The sequence below is a fragment of the Odontesthes bonariensis genome, chromosome 14, assembly GCF_027942865.1.
Source record: "Odontesthes bonariensis isolate fOdoBon6 chromosome 14, fOdoBon6.hap1, whole genome shotgun sequence".
Classification (NCBI taxonomy): Eukaryota; Metazoa; Chordata; class Actinopteri; order Atheriniformes; family Atherinopsidae; genus Odontesthes; species Odontesthes bonariensis.
Genome location: NC_134519.1, coordinates 25,759,950 through 25,777,169, shown reverse-complemented (window position 1 = coordinate 25,777,169; position 17,220 = coordinate 25,759,950). Strand labels below are relative to the sequence as shown.

The 17,220-nt window shown below is 40.1% G+C and overlaps 1 protein-coding gene across 1 annotated transcript in view; it reads left to right on the top strand.

The window, feature by feature from the left end:
- Positions 1 to 17,220, top strand: part of pappa2 (pappalysin 2) — a 65,745-nt gene that overhangs the window by 29,269 nt on the left and 19,256 nt on the right. Inside the window, exons 12-20 of the mRNA XM_075483753.1 lie at positions 2,713 to 2,841; positions 2,931 to 3,016; positions 9,314 to 9,510; positions 11,204 to 11,317; positions 13,225 to 13,360; positions 13,453 to 13,627; positions 14,052 to 14,117; positions 14,205 to 14,301; positions 14,616 to 14,793. Coding sequence (XP_075339868.1) covers positions 2,713 to 2,841; positions 2,931 to 3,016; positions 9,314 to 9,510; positions 11,204 to 11,317; positions 13,225 to 13,360; positions 13,453 to 13,627; positions 14,052 to 14,117; positions 14,205 to 14,301; positions 14,616 to 14,793 — 1,178 coding nt within the window. The remainder of the gene's footprint in view (positions 1 to 2,712; positions 2,842 to 2,930; positions 3,017 to 9,313; positions 9,511 to 11,203; positions 11,318 to 13,224; positions 13,361 to 13,452; positions 13,628 to 14,051; positions 14,118 to 14,204; positions 14,302 to 14,615; positions 14,794 to 17,220) is intronic.

Here is a 17,220-nt window from a genome sequence, read left to right as displayed (position 1 = left end):
TCTCGTCTGGCTGGGTCAGAGCAGATGTCACCTTTGATTTACTTTGTCCAGGTAAGGTAGGGAGTGGGTTAGTCTACAATGTTCTCCTAAGACGGTCCTTTGTTTGTTCAGCTTAGTTAGCACTAAGCTGTTAATGCATCCCCGTAAGTTTATGGCACAGGTCTGTGAAAGAGGAACTCCCAAATACTTTCATAGGGCAAAGGTTGTTGTAAATTAGACAATTTCAGTCTCTTCCTTTGTGTAGAAATCCCCATCTGGTCCCTACACAGAAATATCCCCCACAGGAATGTTGGAGTCTTCCAAAGGTTGAAGTTTGTATTAAATTCAACACTTGAGTTCACTACATGATTGTTGCTGGTTCTAAAAGGTGTATTTAGTTATTGCACATTTCTTCGGCATTTTGGCTTAGTTTGGTTAAAAGAAAAAAAAAGGTCATTATGAAATTGTGGAATATGTCATGTGTCGTTCATTTGAGGTCAATTAAACTTAATTTAAGATCTAGTAAGAACCAGATGATTTTTTATTATGCCCAGTGGTGTAGTCTACGTTGAACGCAGGTATACGGCGTATACCCACCTCTTTTTTGGGGGGATTTCCGTATACCCACCTAAAATGCTCCGTATACCCACTTAAAATTCGTTTTTCAATATTTAGAATAGCACAGCCACGTTTCATCAATTACCACTTCTCATGGAAGCCTTGTTATAATTTAACAATACAACAACAACACTTCAGAATAGCATTCATTCGGAAATTGCGGCAGTCAGTCAATCTCCCAGGGATTCACTATCAGTTGTTTGACAATAACGTCCCATAGAAACTCTTCTTCTTTGTATTAGTTGAAAGCGGTGATTCTCTAACGCACAACAGCGCCCCCTATAGGAGTGGAAGGTGGAAAACTAAAATGGATGTATATGTATATATATATATTTTTTTTATGTATATTACATATATAAACTAATGTAATACACATATATATATATTACAATTAATTAATTCTGACAGCCCTTGTGTATATATATATATATATATATATATATATATATATATATATATATCTATAAAACAACCTGTCTCAAGATGTGATGGTGTTCTTCTGCTTTAAAACAATCACTCTGTTAGGTCTCGCTCTATGAGGGATGAGTACAAAGATTAAGTGCCACAGGGAGTCCCATTGCCACTGAGATACACAGCATATAGTCCACACAATCAAAGTGAGTTTATGCTGTCCCTCATGCATGCAAGGGGCAGGTAAGTGCAAAGCTGCGACCCCACAAACATGTTTGTCCCTTAACACGTTAAGACAGCATTATAAATGTGCTGTTACCAGAATGGCAATGACCAAGTCGTAGTGCGTTATTAAAAGCCCTGTGTTATGTCATAGTATTGTAGTACTATGGTACTTAACTTTTCAATGACTATTTACAGCGCGCCACTGGAGGTACGGCGTGCATTAAGGGGCTACTATTGGTCCCGAGGGTCCTGAGTCCCGACCCCTAGTTTGGTACCACGGGCCTATGACTGGCCAACTATACAGTATACCCACCTCAAAAAGGTAGACTACACCACTGGTTATGCCCTGATACAAAACAAACACTTAAGGGGTTTGCTTGGAAGCGCACTAAGACTAATGAGCAAACTAACAAAATACTGTTCACTAAAAGCATTTGGATGACATGGAAAGTAATTATAGCGGACCTTAGTGGGTATACAGTGTCCTCATAAGCTTACTATCACAAGGATGAGCAGAACTTTGACATAAGAGCTGAGTCACCAATGACTGTTGTTCTTATTATGGAGAAGTGGGCTTGCAGAAAGTATAAATGTATGAATGTAAGATGTAGAAATTATGTGAACATGACCCATAATACACTCAAAGACCAAAACGAAGCTACAACTAATGTGTCAGCACAATTATCAAGTGTCATGCTTATCATGTTAAGATTTGTTGAAATGTAATGTAAAGCCTCTGAGAGCAGAGAGCCAAACCAGGACTTGTTGCAGAAGGGTCAAGGTTGTGTTTCAGTATAGACAATACAGAAAACTGGGGATTATCATATTCCTCATTTTCTTGTCTGATTCATAATTAATAAAGGCATTTTTTTTTAGTCTGGAGAAACTGGACGCACTGCCAGATATTGCGATTGTGTGCTTTTCAGATACAGAAGGATGAGGTTTGTGCAGGGAAAACAGAGACAAGGCTCTTTTTATAGGTACAGAACACTAAAAGCAGATCGATAGTTCTGACACTGGAGCCACTGCAGTGTCGCACACACCCTGAAATGGGGCTTTAAGGTCACTGGATACCACAAGGTTATAGATTAAAAAAAGTTCCAGCTTCCACTTTTTTCGCTGCGTGGCCTCTCCAAATCCATCAGATCTGACACAGAGGTCATTTGTGTGGGGCAGCGGAAAAATACAATACCTCCTATGTACAGAGCAAATATTTAGCTGTAATATTTAAAAGAGAATGAAGTCACCGTTCACCAAACTGGCACCTGTATCCGCAGATTGTCATTTTTGTAAGTACCGAATGAATCACTGAGATTGATCAACAAGCCTATAAAGATTATATGACGCGCATGTACGACAGAGCAGTAAAGAATCTCAAGAAAAGGATAAATGTTTCAGTTATAATTTCACTATGCCAAAAAATACATAATTTCATGCTCTCACAAAACTATTTCTCCCCTCTGTTCTCACCCCCCTCAGAGCCGTAAAGCAGGGTGTCAAGTACGAGTATACAATCCAGGTGGAAGCAGAAGGTCTCCTCAGTGATCCCTCCCCACCTCTTCTCTACACACACGGCCAGTCCTACTGCGGGGATGGTCTCATACAGGGGTGTGTGCAGTCTGGTGGCCAGTCACACATTTACAAAGGAGAAAGCATTGATAATGGAGGCAATGACAATGATGATCTTGTCTCTGCAGGACAGAGGAGTGTGATGATGGTAATCTGTTGGACGGGGATGGCTGCTCTAAGAAATGCCACAAGGAAACTGACTTCAATTGTAATGGTGAGCATCGATCACTGTCGAGGGAAACGAGCTGAGAGCACACCAGACTGTGAAGGTTTTTTTTTTTTTTTCTCAAAGCAGTCGCAACACCTTCTTTAATGTCTCACATCAATCCCCCAACTCTGCCCGCTGTCTCACACGTAAAACACGAGAACCATATAAACTCCCAGCGTAACAGAGCAGTCACTAAACAGCCAGAAATCCCTCATTGGTGCACGCAGCAGCGTTAAGGAAAAAAGAAGAAGAAAAAAAATAAATATCACGCCAATCAAATTGAATTTACAAGACATAAAAGCTTCTGGCTTGACTGGATTCCACAGCCCATTAATGTAACATCACAGCAACATAAGAGAAAACAGATGAGCCGAGGGGTAAAAAGCACGTTTTTGCTTTGTTAAGTCAAAAGTCTTTTTTTTTTGGGAAAACACTTTGACACAAGGCTGGCTAAGAAACCCCAGAAAAACACTTCTCAGCTGTAAGCCATACAGCTCAGTCTCGAAACACGTCAGTCATGTTTCTGTTTTAGTAATTTTGGCCTTTTTAAAAAAAAAGCGATTCGAAGCAATCACTGTAGACTTGGGAATATTAATAAATTAGATTTATTGATTTTTATCAAAGATTCTATTGTGGTTTTGGATTGGGCACTCGCAGAAATCAGCTTAGAATAACAGTTGTGTTTTGAACATAGTTTTGGCTTTGATTAAATTTGATATTCTTTATCCAGAGTAAGATTTTTTGCTCTTATTAGCGCTTGCAACAGCTGGCTAGCTCTCTTCAGTAAAAGATCATAGGCCGATGCGAAAGTTTCGTTGTTTAATGACCCCACAATTAAGCGAATGAGGCCATCTTGTCCTTCCGAGTGCCAAAATGTGCAGGGGTGCTGTTGTATTTAATTATTTCTCATCCTTCCTTGCCAATTTATATTTTACACAAAAAAGAAACTTTAAAATTCGATTAGAGGGCCTCTGTGGTTAATGCTGGGGTAGGTTAACTTTTAGTAAGATTTTGACAGAAATGCGAGATCTGTTTTTTTTGGAATAAACTGCCAAAGTTTTGATGGTGAGAGGAGAAAAATTAAGAAACAGTTAATTTGTGGCAGAGCGAATGAACTGTACAACCACCTTTAACTGAAAGGTTTAACATATCAGAACATTGTTAAGAAAATAGTCTGGTTCTTAGTCTAAAAATGAGGTAAGCACAACCTCAGATAGACAACAAACGCATAACGTCAAGCTAAAAAATGCCGAAGCGGTGTGTTGAAAAACATGTACACCCAATAATTCAACAGCTTGTAGAACCACCTTTAGCAGTAATAACTCGAAGTAATCATTTTCTGTATGAGGTTATCAGTCTCACATCATCATGGAGGAATTTTGGCCCACTCTTCTTTACAATGCGGCTTCAATTAATTGGGGTTCGTTGGCATTAGTTTATGCTCAGCTCTCAGCATTTCAATCAGGCTGAGGGCTGTCTGTGACTGGACCACTGCAGCACCTTGATTCTTTCCTTTTTCAGGCATTCTGTTGTAGGCTTGCTGCTGCCTTTTAGGATCGCTGTCAGTGACCTGGTAGCTGTCAGACAGGTGGCCTCACATTTGACTCTAGAATACTTTGGTATGCAGAGGAGTTCATGGTGACTGCAAAACAAGCCCAAACCATCAGCCCTCCACCACTGTGCTTGACAGCTGGTATGAGGTGTTCTTGCTGATATGCTGTGTTTTCACCAAATGTAGTGCTGTGCTTTATGGCCAAACAGCTCCACTTTTGTCTCATCTGTTCCAGAAGTCTTGTTGTTTGCTCAGATGTAACTTTGCAAACCTAAGCTGTGCTGCCATGTACTTTTTAGTGAGAAGAAGTTTGTTTGTTCAGTCTCTCTCTATTTGTACTGTCACAAACTTTAACATTTATATATATATATATTTTTTTGGGGGGGGGCTTTTTACACCTTTAATGGACAGACAGTTGGAGAAAGAGACAGGAAGCAGAGAGATGGGGAAGACATGCAGCAAAGGGCCGCCCGGTGCGGGACTCGAACCGGGGCCAGCTGCAGCGAGGACTGTAGCCTCTGTACATGGGGCAGCTGCTTAACCCACTACACCACCGACTGCCCCGAACTTTAACATTTATGACGCTAACTGAGTTTTAGAGTCTCAGGTAGCTCTTGGGTCTGAGCTTGGTGGGACGTCCTCTCCTGTGAAGAGTGACAATCGTCCTGAACGTTTTTTTTCTTGTAAATATTCTTTCTCACCGTGGATAAATGAACGATGGACTATAAATTGTTCGGAAATGGCCTTATATTCCTCCCCTGGGAAATATTGTTGATGTCTTTCCTCCTTGGCATTTTGTTAACAAACACCTGAATGCTCCAGAGCAGCAAACTTCCAAAACTTCTTCCTAACGATCAGTTAATCAAGCGCTTTTCATTATCAACAACTGGCTGTTACTTACCTTCTGACTTAAATTCCTTCAGAAGCATTTTGGGTGTACTTGGTTTTTCAAACACTGCTTCCTCATTTTCACTTAGTTTGTGTTCAGTATTAAGAACACATTGGAATATATCATGCGTTCTTATTCGTTGAAGATTGTATTTACCTCATTTTCACACTTGGCTTTTTTTTATGATCTGATGTGTAAAACCTTTTGAACAGAAAGAGGGTGCACTTTTCTTTTCACAGGATTAAATGGACTTCATTTAAAGACAATCCCCGTAAACTCTGGGTCAGGTGGTTGAAAAGCAGGAAAAAAAAAAACAAAAACCAAAAACATGCAGCATAACATGACAAGAGACAAACAAAATGCCACAGAAAGTGCCTCCGTCATTTATGATTCCACCACAGCACAACAATGCTTTGTGACTCGACCCTAACAGTGTCTGAAACACGCAGACAGGCCATAACAAAAGCCTCACTTCACGAAACGGAAGGGAGTTTAACCAAAATACTTCTTTGTAAACAGAAAGCTGAACAATGCCTATGCCTATGTATGTTTCTGGAATTTTTTTATGTTGGGTAATATTGATATACATAGTCCCACAATATTCTCTCATGCAGAGAAAACACTGATCAGCCACTACATTAAAACCACAGAGAGGGGAAGTGAATGACACTCGTACTTGCACTCTTTTGTCTCTCTTTATCAATTAAAGACAGTATTCCAGATGAAAGTAGACATTAACCTGAATGACAGAGGTGGTAAGCTTCACTATTTTGGTGTGTTGTTCCACAAGGACCTCCAAATTCATCCTCGGTATCGTGGTGCATGCTCAAACGCTCCTTTTTTTTTGCCAAAAGCTTTATCTCATAAATAATCCCTAATAATGCTAAGAAGGTGTGACAGCTCAGTTGAGATGAAACAGTATGTTGCTTTCTTTTCAGGCCATATATTGTTTCCACTGGCAGCTGGATGGCAGTTATTCTTGTGTGCTGTGAGGGCTTGTGTTACGAGAGCTTGTTACAGGACAAAAACTTCCATCATCCAGTCAGTTTATTTGTAAGTGGGAAACAAGCTGAGGCCAAACCCCCCCCTTCCAACTTCCATTAGGGCTTGCCATGCCGTGACTGAAGCCATTACATCTCCTTTTACAATAAAACACATCATAACTAGGAAGGAAAACAATTTGGCAAAAATAGGTTTTTACAAATTGCAATACTTAAAACCAATTATTCAGTTTCACTTCTTAGTCATAGACCGATTATTTGTTTGGGTTTTCTAGCCACATTTGCTTGACCCAGTTAACTCTTGCTATGCCTGCTCTTGCTCCGTTTTGTTTTCCTCATAGAATTGACTTTGGTTCTGGAAAAAAACACGCCAAATGCTTTCATTGAACACCCACTGGGTGGACAAGATGCATTTGTTAGGGTCGTTAAAAAGTCTTGGTGTCGTGCCCTTAGTCTTTGTTTTTTTTTGTTGGTTCTTTTGCATTTCTGTTTTTATTGCTTTTACCGGATATATTTCAGTTTTTAGCTGCTTGTTTGAATAATGGTTAGATTGCACAATGTGTTTACAGCACGGAGACCTGAAATAAAAACCAGGTGCCTAGGATATTCTATCAGTTCCTTTTAAGCCTAATAGGTACGAGACCTGGAGTGAAAATGTCTTAATCACTTTCACAGTTGCAGTTAAAGTGGGATGTTTGTTGAGTTCATTTGATGTCATCTTGCCAGTTGAACTCAGAAAGACAGAATGGCGTTGAGTTGTCTCGGGCCAAACTCGCTTTTTCAAACATGTTTCCGTTTACTAATTAAAGCCATTTGTGCAGCACTTGACTATCTGTTTGTCTAAACTCTGCGGCTGTCCAGATGTTAACGAGGCCAAGCGTCTGAAGTGTATGTTTACCGCCCTTTTTATGAATAACTGCAGCATCAGAAGCTGTTTTTCTGGTCATGTTTCCCACTGTTTTTTTTGTGATACACTGCTGTGGAAGATCACGCTTCCCTTCAACTCGATGCACATGTTGTCACTAGATGAGGTAGCCTATTTAGAATTTTGCCTGTAGTAAAGTCTAACAGTCCTTTACACTTTGCCTCCAAAAGCCTGCTAGTGAAGGAGCACATTAGTGTAATCTCTGGGGAAGTTACATATAATCCCAGTATGATGATCAGATTACACTATAATGGATTGCCTTTTTTTGAAAACTTTATTTTCTTTTTCCCTTTTATCAATCTCCCACGGCATATTTGGGCTTAGTTGTTGGAACTAAAGAGTCAGATTGAGGAGGATGCGAGACAGCGTACATTAAATGTAATATTATTAAGCCAAAAAGCACGCAGTTCATTCTTGATTTTGGAAGTACATTTAGTTGTTTGAAAAGACAAAAAGGTCTAAACTGATCTCTATAAGAACTTTCAACCTCATGCGTTTTGGCTTACAGGAAATGTTGGAAGGTGGTTGTTACATTCTTAACTGCCTTAGAGTTAGTCATTCTAGCATTTATATTTCATGCACCTAACTATTGTTGTAGACCAATCACAGACACCATGCAAACCACACTCCAAGATGGCAGCATCTTCCCTTAGTCGCGCAGGAGTAGCTCGATGAACACATTCAAGAGCCTGAGGCATTGACCGGGTCTCCAAACTCTGATCACAATCCTGTTGAGCATCCACAGGATATGCAGGAACAATCTCAGTCAACTAAGGCACCAGCCTTAAGGCCACCAGACCCAAAGAATTCCAGTGATCCTGTTGCCAGGCACCACAGAGAGCCCATTCCTTTCCTAGTCAGGACGCGTTTGGCGATAGAAGGCTACACATTCGTCAACAGCAATTATTGCCATCTTAAGCTTAAACTCATACTGAGCCATTATCAGTCACTGTTCACAAACAAAACTCAAACATGATCCTTTCCCTCTGGTATAGTTAGCAAGTGGTTGATCAGCAGTGGCGTTCCAGCGAGGCGAAGACAGCGAAAGCTAAATGCAGCAGTAGTAACTTAGAAAATAAGTTCTTCCGCAGTGGTTGCATTTTAAACCACAAATTAACATGTCCACACTTCTGTGCGCAAGTTAAGGGGAAGAAGCAGGACTCGTTGATTTTGGAGAGTGCCGAGAGGATGAAGCAAAATAAGAAGAAACTGAGATAAGCATCACCACACATTTCTTAAGATCCATAACAGGCGACTGAGTGGAATGAGTCTGTGTTTAAAAATCAGTTGGCTGTCTAATCAAGCCAGAGGCATCTGCAGCTTTCTGTTACTCTCTACTGCTAGCTGTCCAGCACTGGAGCCATAAAGACTGTTTTAACCTTTATGAACAGTTCAAAGTTCTATTTTCTTATTGCTATTGTTTTTTTGTCTTTCTTTTTTTAAAACCGACAATTGTTTCGTTAAGGAAGAACCTAATTTCTAAATTTAGCCGGAGACGAGAATAATAAAAAGCTGTCTGTGTTTTCCTTTTATACGAGACTTGGAACAAGCTTTGATTATTGCTTTGACAGTTCTTTGTAAAACATAATGTTGCTGTTGTTACTTGGGTTTCCACCAGGCACCTATAAGGTTTCAGCTGAATAGTATCAAAATTATTGTAATCTCCAATAATTAATTGAAGTCAGAGTTCATTTCTTACAAAAATTTACAATGTGTTGACAGCACGGGGAGTCAGATTTGGTTGAGCTGATGTGGCTAACATTAGAAGTTGCCAAAGAAAATACAGAATAGATTTGTGAATTTTTGTTCACTGACAAATAGAACTGGACAATGGTCTATCAGTGGGGAAAGAGAGTGTGCTTTGCCAGATTAAGAAACCTGACTTTAAATTATTTCATAAATCCTCTTCTCTGATTCTTTTCCCTGTCTCCCTAAGGTGAACCGAGTCAGTGTTATGTTTTTGATGGGGATGGCGTGTGTGAGGAGTTTGAGCGGGGCTCCAGCGTTCAAGACTGTGGTTACTTCACACCTTTGGGCTATGCAGATCAGTGGGCATCCACTGCCACCGCATCTCACCAGGACTCCAACCTCTGTCCTGCCCAAGGTGCCACAGGAGAACCATCCCTTACCAAGGTATCACACATGATGCATCGCTTTATATAGTTTTTACACTTCAATCTTCTATTTTTATAATTTTCTAATAGACTACAGCTGTGTTTGAATTGGCCATTCATCTGGAAGTAGGGCACCGTTTAACGAATCAGTCATTTTACGAGCACCATTTGAATTTCAACTAAAACATTCACTACATTGTGCATTATAAACTTGTCATGTGCTATACCAGCAGCATACAGACGTCGTACACTACATTGGTCACAATAGACCACCATGCAGCTAGTTAGTTAATGCTAAAGTTAACAGCTCATTACTGTAATTTTCTTACCTGTTAAGAATCCCTAATGAGCAGATAACACTCATATACACATATATAGATATATCTATTTAATATCATATATATCATATATAAATTGATATATCTATATATACATATATAGATGGAGGAAACGTTGATTCTTTGTGCATAGATTTGCGCATAAAGTTTCTTGTTAGTTTTTTTGAAGAGTCGTGTTAATCACCAAATGTTCTCAACAAAAACAGACCCTGTAGTTTCATCATTCCAAGAATCGTCTGTGGCACATTTCGTGGAATATGCATCACAACTGAACAGTCACTGATGTGGAGGCCATTTACACATAACACCAGAAAACCTTTTGGCAGGTCTCTCTACAATAACACAGCAACTTTAAACACAGCAGAGCTCCCTCTGTTCTTTTGACAACTTTTCTACAATAATACATCAATCGTTTTTCACATCTGACAAATGAAATGTTTGCAGCCTCAAGAAGCCTTGTCTTCAGCCCATAATTATTTGAAAGCCAAATTCTGTCACACCGCTTTTACGTATGAACTCACATCAGCAGCGCTCTTCGACATACAAAACACATGCAAAATAGAGCTCAAGCAAAGCAGATGTAGAGTTAATTAAGTTCTGCTCGTCTGTCATCGTGGGAGGATTGTTGGCGGTAGAGCTGGCAAAGCTGGGATTTTTAATCCAGTATGACAAGTTTTTTGTTAATTTTTTCAATTTTATTTCCACTTTTGTAGTTTTTGGGCATTCATCTGTAAAAAAAACTTTGATCGTGAATAACTTGAACATTTTCCCCAAAACTTTACCAGGTTGCACAGCCTTCTCTTTCAAATTCAAAATGATATGTTCAACTATCATAAACAGAAATACCGCATTTCTGCTCCAGATTATAGGTCAAAAACATTTTATAAAGGTTATAAAGGTGCTTGATGGAAGTGCTGCATTGGAAATGAAAAACGTAGGTCTAGTGCAATCACTTCAATGGCAAAGGCGATGACACTTTTTTTCATCGCAAACTAAAGCATCTCTGACATATCACCAGATGGTCTGTTTGTTATTGTCATTCACGCGATATTTACTTTACTTCCCATTCAAATTGCTAGCTTTGGGTCTTCTTTACGCACAGAGGGAAGCATCTAGGAAATAGAAAAAGTACCTAAAAGTACCTGGTGTCATTACTCATTACTATTTTTATTACCTGATGCCGTTTCACAGTGCTATGTTTACGGTGCATTTACTGAACAATGAATAAATAAGTAAATAGTTGAATGAATAAAGTAAATCAATAAATCGTCAAGCTGATTAAGCTCATAATCAGTTTATTCCTACAACTGGCTGACCAATCAGTGCTTCTCTATAGTTGTGATATTTCCTTAATTTGTCATCTTTTGTGCAAAGTTCTGCAGGTATCAGCACCAGGAGGTGAACGACAGAGCGGTCACAGATGCCTGGTTCCCTTGCACAGCCCAGTCTGACACGAACAATGGCCTGGAACATTCAGTTTGGCTAAAGGTACATGTATGTGTGTGTGCATACTGTATCTGTTTTCTCCTCCGCTGAAAGGCCGCGGCTGGCTGCTCTGTCTTTAACAGCTTCCAGTACTTTCCAGTACTCTTTTAAATAGGGTTGAAGGGCCTCCCAAACAGACTGCTGGCTCAAACCTCCCGACACGCACGCATTCCTTACTTTCTAACAATTACATGATTCATACAAAGCAATGGTACCAATAATGACTTATTTTCCAGGTCAATGGTAAAATGTAATTTCTAATGATCTTTATATGATTACAACTCTGACTAACCTCCTACTAATTCTGTATTTACATTTTGTGCCTTTGTTTTTCACCCAGTGGGCACTAATCATCAAAATCCTTCAATAGCAATAATTGCCAGTGTATTTATAGTAAAAGACCAAGTGTTATATAATTGAATCATCCTTCATAATTAAAGACTTGAAAGGTTCATATGTTGTGAAAATACTGGCAACCGAGAGTCACCGAGAGTTGAATAACAAGTTAAATAAAATACTGTTAAAAATAGATCTCTCAATCTTAATTAGTTCATAACAATGATCTTGATATTTAACAAATAATACAAAAATAGCATAAACTATTAGGTAATTGTTATTTTCTTTAGATTTTTATGGCTATTCTTAAAAATGATGACACTGGATTTGTTGATCACACGCTCAACTCCCTCGCTTATCTCTGCAGCTCCACGTGTAGCCAACAGTGCCTCGCGCAGACGGCCTGATTTGTGGACAGAGCTGAATTTGGATCCAGACCTGTGTCTGGTTCTCATATTTTTTATTCATTCTTTATTTTTTCTCTATTATTTAATGTTTCCACTTCCACAGTTCCCACAGTCATTTCTGCGGGTCCAGTGTAGGCCAGCTGTTGAATTCACTGATGGCTTCACATACTTGTCTGTCGTTTCTGGATTATATGGGCCTTTACAGTTATGAGCTTACCTCCTTTTTTGATTTAAAAAATAATAATAATAATTTTCACTATTTCCACTTCTTTGTTGAATGACTCATCTTTCCATCTCGTGCCTACTTTATCAGACGCATCCCTGCAGCCTCTCTGGAAGGCCGTCTTCTCCCTAAAGGCTCTAAGTGTTTGATGGGCCTTCATTATAACACACCCGTGTCTGCCGGCTCTCTATGAAACATCTCCTTTTCTTTTCTGTGCTCTGTCTCTCAGAGGCTTTCTTAAATATCTAGTCTCACTCTGTATGAAAAGCCCTCTTCAGCTATCCACTCATGATCATGTGTGCCAGCTCTGTTAAAGACAGCTGTCTCATTTAACAGTTGTTTGTTTGGAAGCCCGTTCTCCATTCCACAAGGCTTTTAACATCTCTTTTTAAGTGACACTCTAATTTAATCTTTTTGAGGATGAAACACCTACAGTTGACAGGTGGCTGTAACAACTCTGTAGAGAAGCAGACCAAAGTCAGCTTGGATTCAGCAACCACACAGTATTTTCGTAATCTTTTCTATAATTTATTCAGCAGAAGTCACATTTACTATGTTCTATACTTGTAGATTCATGTATGGTGGTGGACGGGAGTGGTTGAGGTATTAGTTCATAGACAGACAGAAAGCAAAAAACTTCAGCCATAGTTCAAAGATTTCTCTTGTTCTCGTTGTAGAACCAAGTTTAAAGTGACACACGTATACTACAAGGTCCATTATAGTAGAATTTTATTATCAATATGTTACATAAAAGCACCAGGGCAGTAATTCACACATTACACCGACACATTCAGTTGCTAACAAACAAATAGAAAGCCATACACGTGTTAAAGGGGCTCTGCTTTCTATGAACATTTTCACAAATCAGTGATTGCTTTTGTTTCATTACTATAATACACATTCCATACCTATCATTGTTTTTCACACTGTTACAATTGAAACAGGTGGGATTTGTCCATCCTGGAGTGGCAGCCTCTGTAATGGTCTATTTGGCCTCGGATGGTTCGTGGTCCGGGGAGGAGTGTCGGAGGACAGTCACCATCCTCCTGTCTGATGCTGATGGAAGGAACCACTCACTAGGTGCTTTTACTTGTTTTGGCTTTGTATGAAACGGCATTCTGTCTGTATGGCATCGTGGTAAATAGCTATTTAAAACCCTTCAATCCATCCAGGCACACACAACCTCTCATGTCATCGGAACCCATTGGTGGTGAACGTGACCCATGACCTCTCTCAGCCCTTCTTTCTCACGTCCTCCGTAATCGTCCTCTTCTCCTCCCCCTCTGTGGCAGTGAGAGGGGTGGCTCTGAGGACCTTCTGCCACTTCAGCACCTTCGCCCTGACCGGGTGCGCATCAGAGGGTGGGCTCTCCCACAACTACTTACTTAACGCACACACACACACACACACACACACTCCTACACCGAACTGTTTCATGCACTGCTTAGAGAAGAAACTGCAGACACAACAAATCATGATAATGTTCTCATTCAACTGGAAGAAAACATGAATCAGAGGTAAACTAGTAAAAGTTTACCTCTGATTCACGCCAAAATCTTTGGCTTTTTAGACTTTTGGTGTCAGTACTTAGTCCTGTTGGACAGTGGACAGTTAATCTTTATTATTTTAAATATGTAGAGCCCTGATCTAACTCACATTAGCAGTGGCAGAAATAGTGATCAGGATAGGTCGATAGCAGTTTTTCCTTTTTTCGTGTCGCTGCTTCTCATTCCTCGACTTGTCTTTTTTCCTCCCTCCACATCTGCAATAGCTGTTTGCGGCGGCCGTGTCAGATGGACAGCTGCAGTCCTCCGCAGATAAAGCACGCCTCTGTCAGGTAGGCTCTTCAGAATGAAACGTTGAGCCATTAGAGAGTTGAAACAACAAACAAAAGAACTATCTATATATCAGTGTGTCTCTGTAGGTGTACAGAAGGAGGGGAGGCCTCTCACTGCTCTGTTCAGTGTCACCGCGGTTTCAGTATCACTGTCCTCAGTGGCAGAGGGATCGCGCCCCAACAGGTAGACTGGATCTTGTATTATGTGTTACACCTTTGAAATAACACCTCGTGTCTTCAGACTGTTAACTTACCTGTTTATTTATTCATGCAGATACCTGTGAGTATCAGACACTGACCGAAGGGACTATTGTGGTGCAGCAGTTATGTTTCTCCATTGTTTCGGAACCCTTTCTGTATTATGTCATAAGCCACTCATCAGCAATTCTTCTGTCAGCAAACAGCTCCCAGCCTCTGCTCCTCTCGATACTTCATCCTTTTCCCTTCTCACGCAAAATCACACCTTTTTTGCTCTCGTACTTTCCTTTCCACATCCAGAGAGACACAGAGTTGGAGTGTTTTCATGGCTCGTGGGATCGTGAGGTTAGCTGTCAGCCCATGGACTGCGGCCCTCCTGATCACTCTCATGTCTATCACGCTATATTCAATTGTCCCTGGGGAACCACCTTCGGCAAACAGTGCTCCTTCACTTGTGGATCACCGGCCATATTGCAAGGTAAATCATGGATTTGTCTAGTCTTCCATGTTGTAGTGAATTCTAAGAAAAGCTAGTCCAATGCAAACATTTCCTATAGCGATCTTTCAGGAGCTCTATACATTCCTTATGCTACATTTTGACACTATATTCAAATTGAAGAACATTATGATATGAGGTTGGCAGGATCGAGGGAGCTGCTATTGTGGAAGAAAAAGCAGGTGACAAAAAAAAAAAATCTAATTTTGGCCAGTCCCTTGAAGCTCATGCGCTTCTTTAGACACCACATGGAATAGCAAACGGCCTCGGGGGTCTTTTCTCTGGTGATTAATTAGAACCCAATAACAATGGCAAGATGAGACAATAAGGGCTGTCATGGTTTTCACATTTCTTCTGCAATTTTAGTGATTTCCTCAAAACAATACACTTTTCAAATGATTCTTGGTATTCTTTAAAGCTACGCTACGACCCACTCTCTAGGGTTCCAACTTGGACATAAAAACTTGAACTTGAATTTATAAATGAGTTTAGGATTGGAGGCCTGTTTTAATCAGGGTGACTCACAGTGTTTATTCAAAAATGCCAAGACAAAGCAAACTGATCCACTGTTGAATTGAAACTACATTGAACAGCCAGGCTCTTTGCTAATGTTGCTTCTCTCTGCAGTTTCATGATGTTGGTACACGGTCTTCTGTTACTGAAATTTGGGATAAATCCTAATAAAAGTATCTGTGTGGAATATTCCTTTACCTTGCTCATGCTCAGACAAACATGCCCCCACTTTTCTTCCACTCAGATGTCTACAATGTTTTCCAAAAATACCACTTGCTTCAAAACCATTCCAAACAAATACCGCCGGTTGCGCACTTAATTTGGAGTATCACAGTACACACATAAGTGAAAAATCTTCTTTTTCGAACACAATGCCATAGATGCCTCATGAAGGGGAACGTGATGCCCGCACACTAGCGTTAGCGGTTGGAAAGCCACAGTGAAACGTCTCAGTGGAGTCAGCAGTAAGAGCCGTGTATTCCAATCTAAAAATACACAGAAATAATTCTATTTGTGGCTTTTGATTCAGAGGAATCCATTTTAAGGCCATCATGCATCACTCAGCAGTCAAAGCACACTGTGCCGTTCACAAATATGTGCTCTGTACACACAAGTGCAGCTGTAACAGATTTTGATAATCACAACACCAGCACAGTTTTTAAATAGCATATAAAATGAATGATGCCATGCTATTCATTACATTACATTTTACAGACCCAATAAAAATTGTAGAAGGTTTAGGGTCTTCTGATTCTCCGCAGAACAGTCATGCTTCATGTGGGGCCATGCAGGCATGAAAAATATTAGCTCAGGGCAAAAGTGAAGCTCGATTCAAAACGAAGCCATAAAACAAACCAGATTGTTTGCTGGGTCAGAAGTCAATCTCAGATTTGGATCTATTTGTTTCCCATGTAGGTGAGGTTTTCAAAATTTTTAAGTGTACGGTCCAGTGCCAATGTTTTTGATAAACTTCAGACACTTTGGCTGTTTCATGGTTTTACTCAGCAATAAAATTTGAATGTATCATTTCGCTTTCTATGGAGCCCCTCTGGTGGCACCAGTGGTGAAAACATTTTGCAGTCACACTTTACTAAGTCATGGTCAGAGGTTAATGTGACGAAATGAGACATTACTGCAGAGCCACGCTTTACTATTCTGTGGGATTGAGACCATAAGATGTGGCCAGATGTTACTATGAAGTGGTTATGATTTATGAAGTTGTTGCCACGTCTTCATTATTGTGTGGCCACATTTAATCTGAGATAAAACTGCATCAGATCGTACGCCTATAAATCCCAACTTTTTATTTTCTCTGGTGAAGCTTTTGATATACTGTTGAAAGGTTGGAAGTGTAGCGGAGAGGCAAGCAAGGTCCCATACAAATTGCCAGGAATGGATGTTGTGTTTGTAACTTGGTAACAACTGAGCTGATGATGTCACAGGCAGCAGCGACATGCTCAGGACTGCACCATCTGTTGTCAAGAAGTAGCGCAATAACTAATCCTTTGCTTTTGCCGATGCTCTTGATGTCTCTGCCTGTCTGGGTCATCTGAAAGCCGAGTAGAGAGGCGTTGGAGTCTGGTACAAACAGCAAAACACACAACACAAACTCAAATTATGATGGTCCGTTTCACACCCTCTGAGTTCAAGATGCCCAATAAACATTTGGGGGAAAGGTATAGATATTAAATATACCAGTGTTCTGTTTTGACCAGATGTCGTTCCAAAGGCCCGTGTGCAGTTATGGTCTTGTGACTCTCCAAAACTATTTGCCTTTACCAATAAAATGTGAGTCACAGTAAATAACATGCCTGAGGTTACTTTTTCTCATTTCCAGACAGTTTTCATCATCATTATTCAAGATGAGTGAGAACCCAACCATATCAATGAAATAAG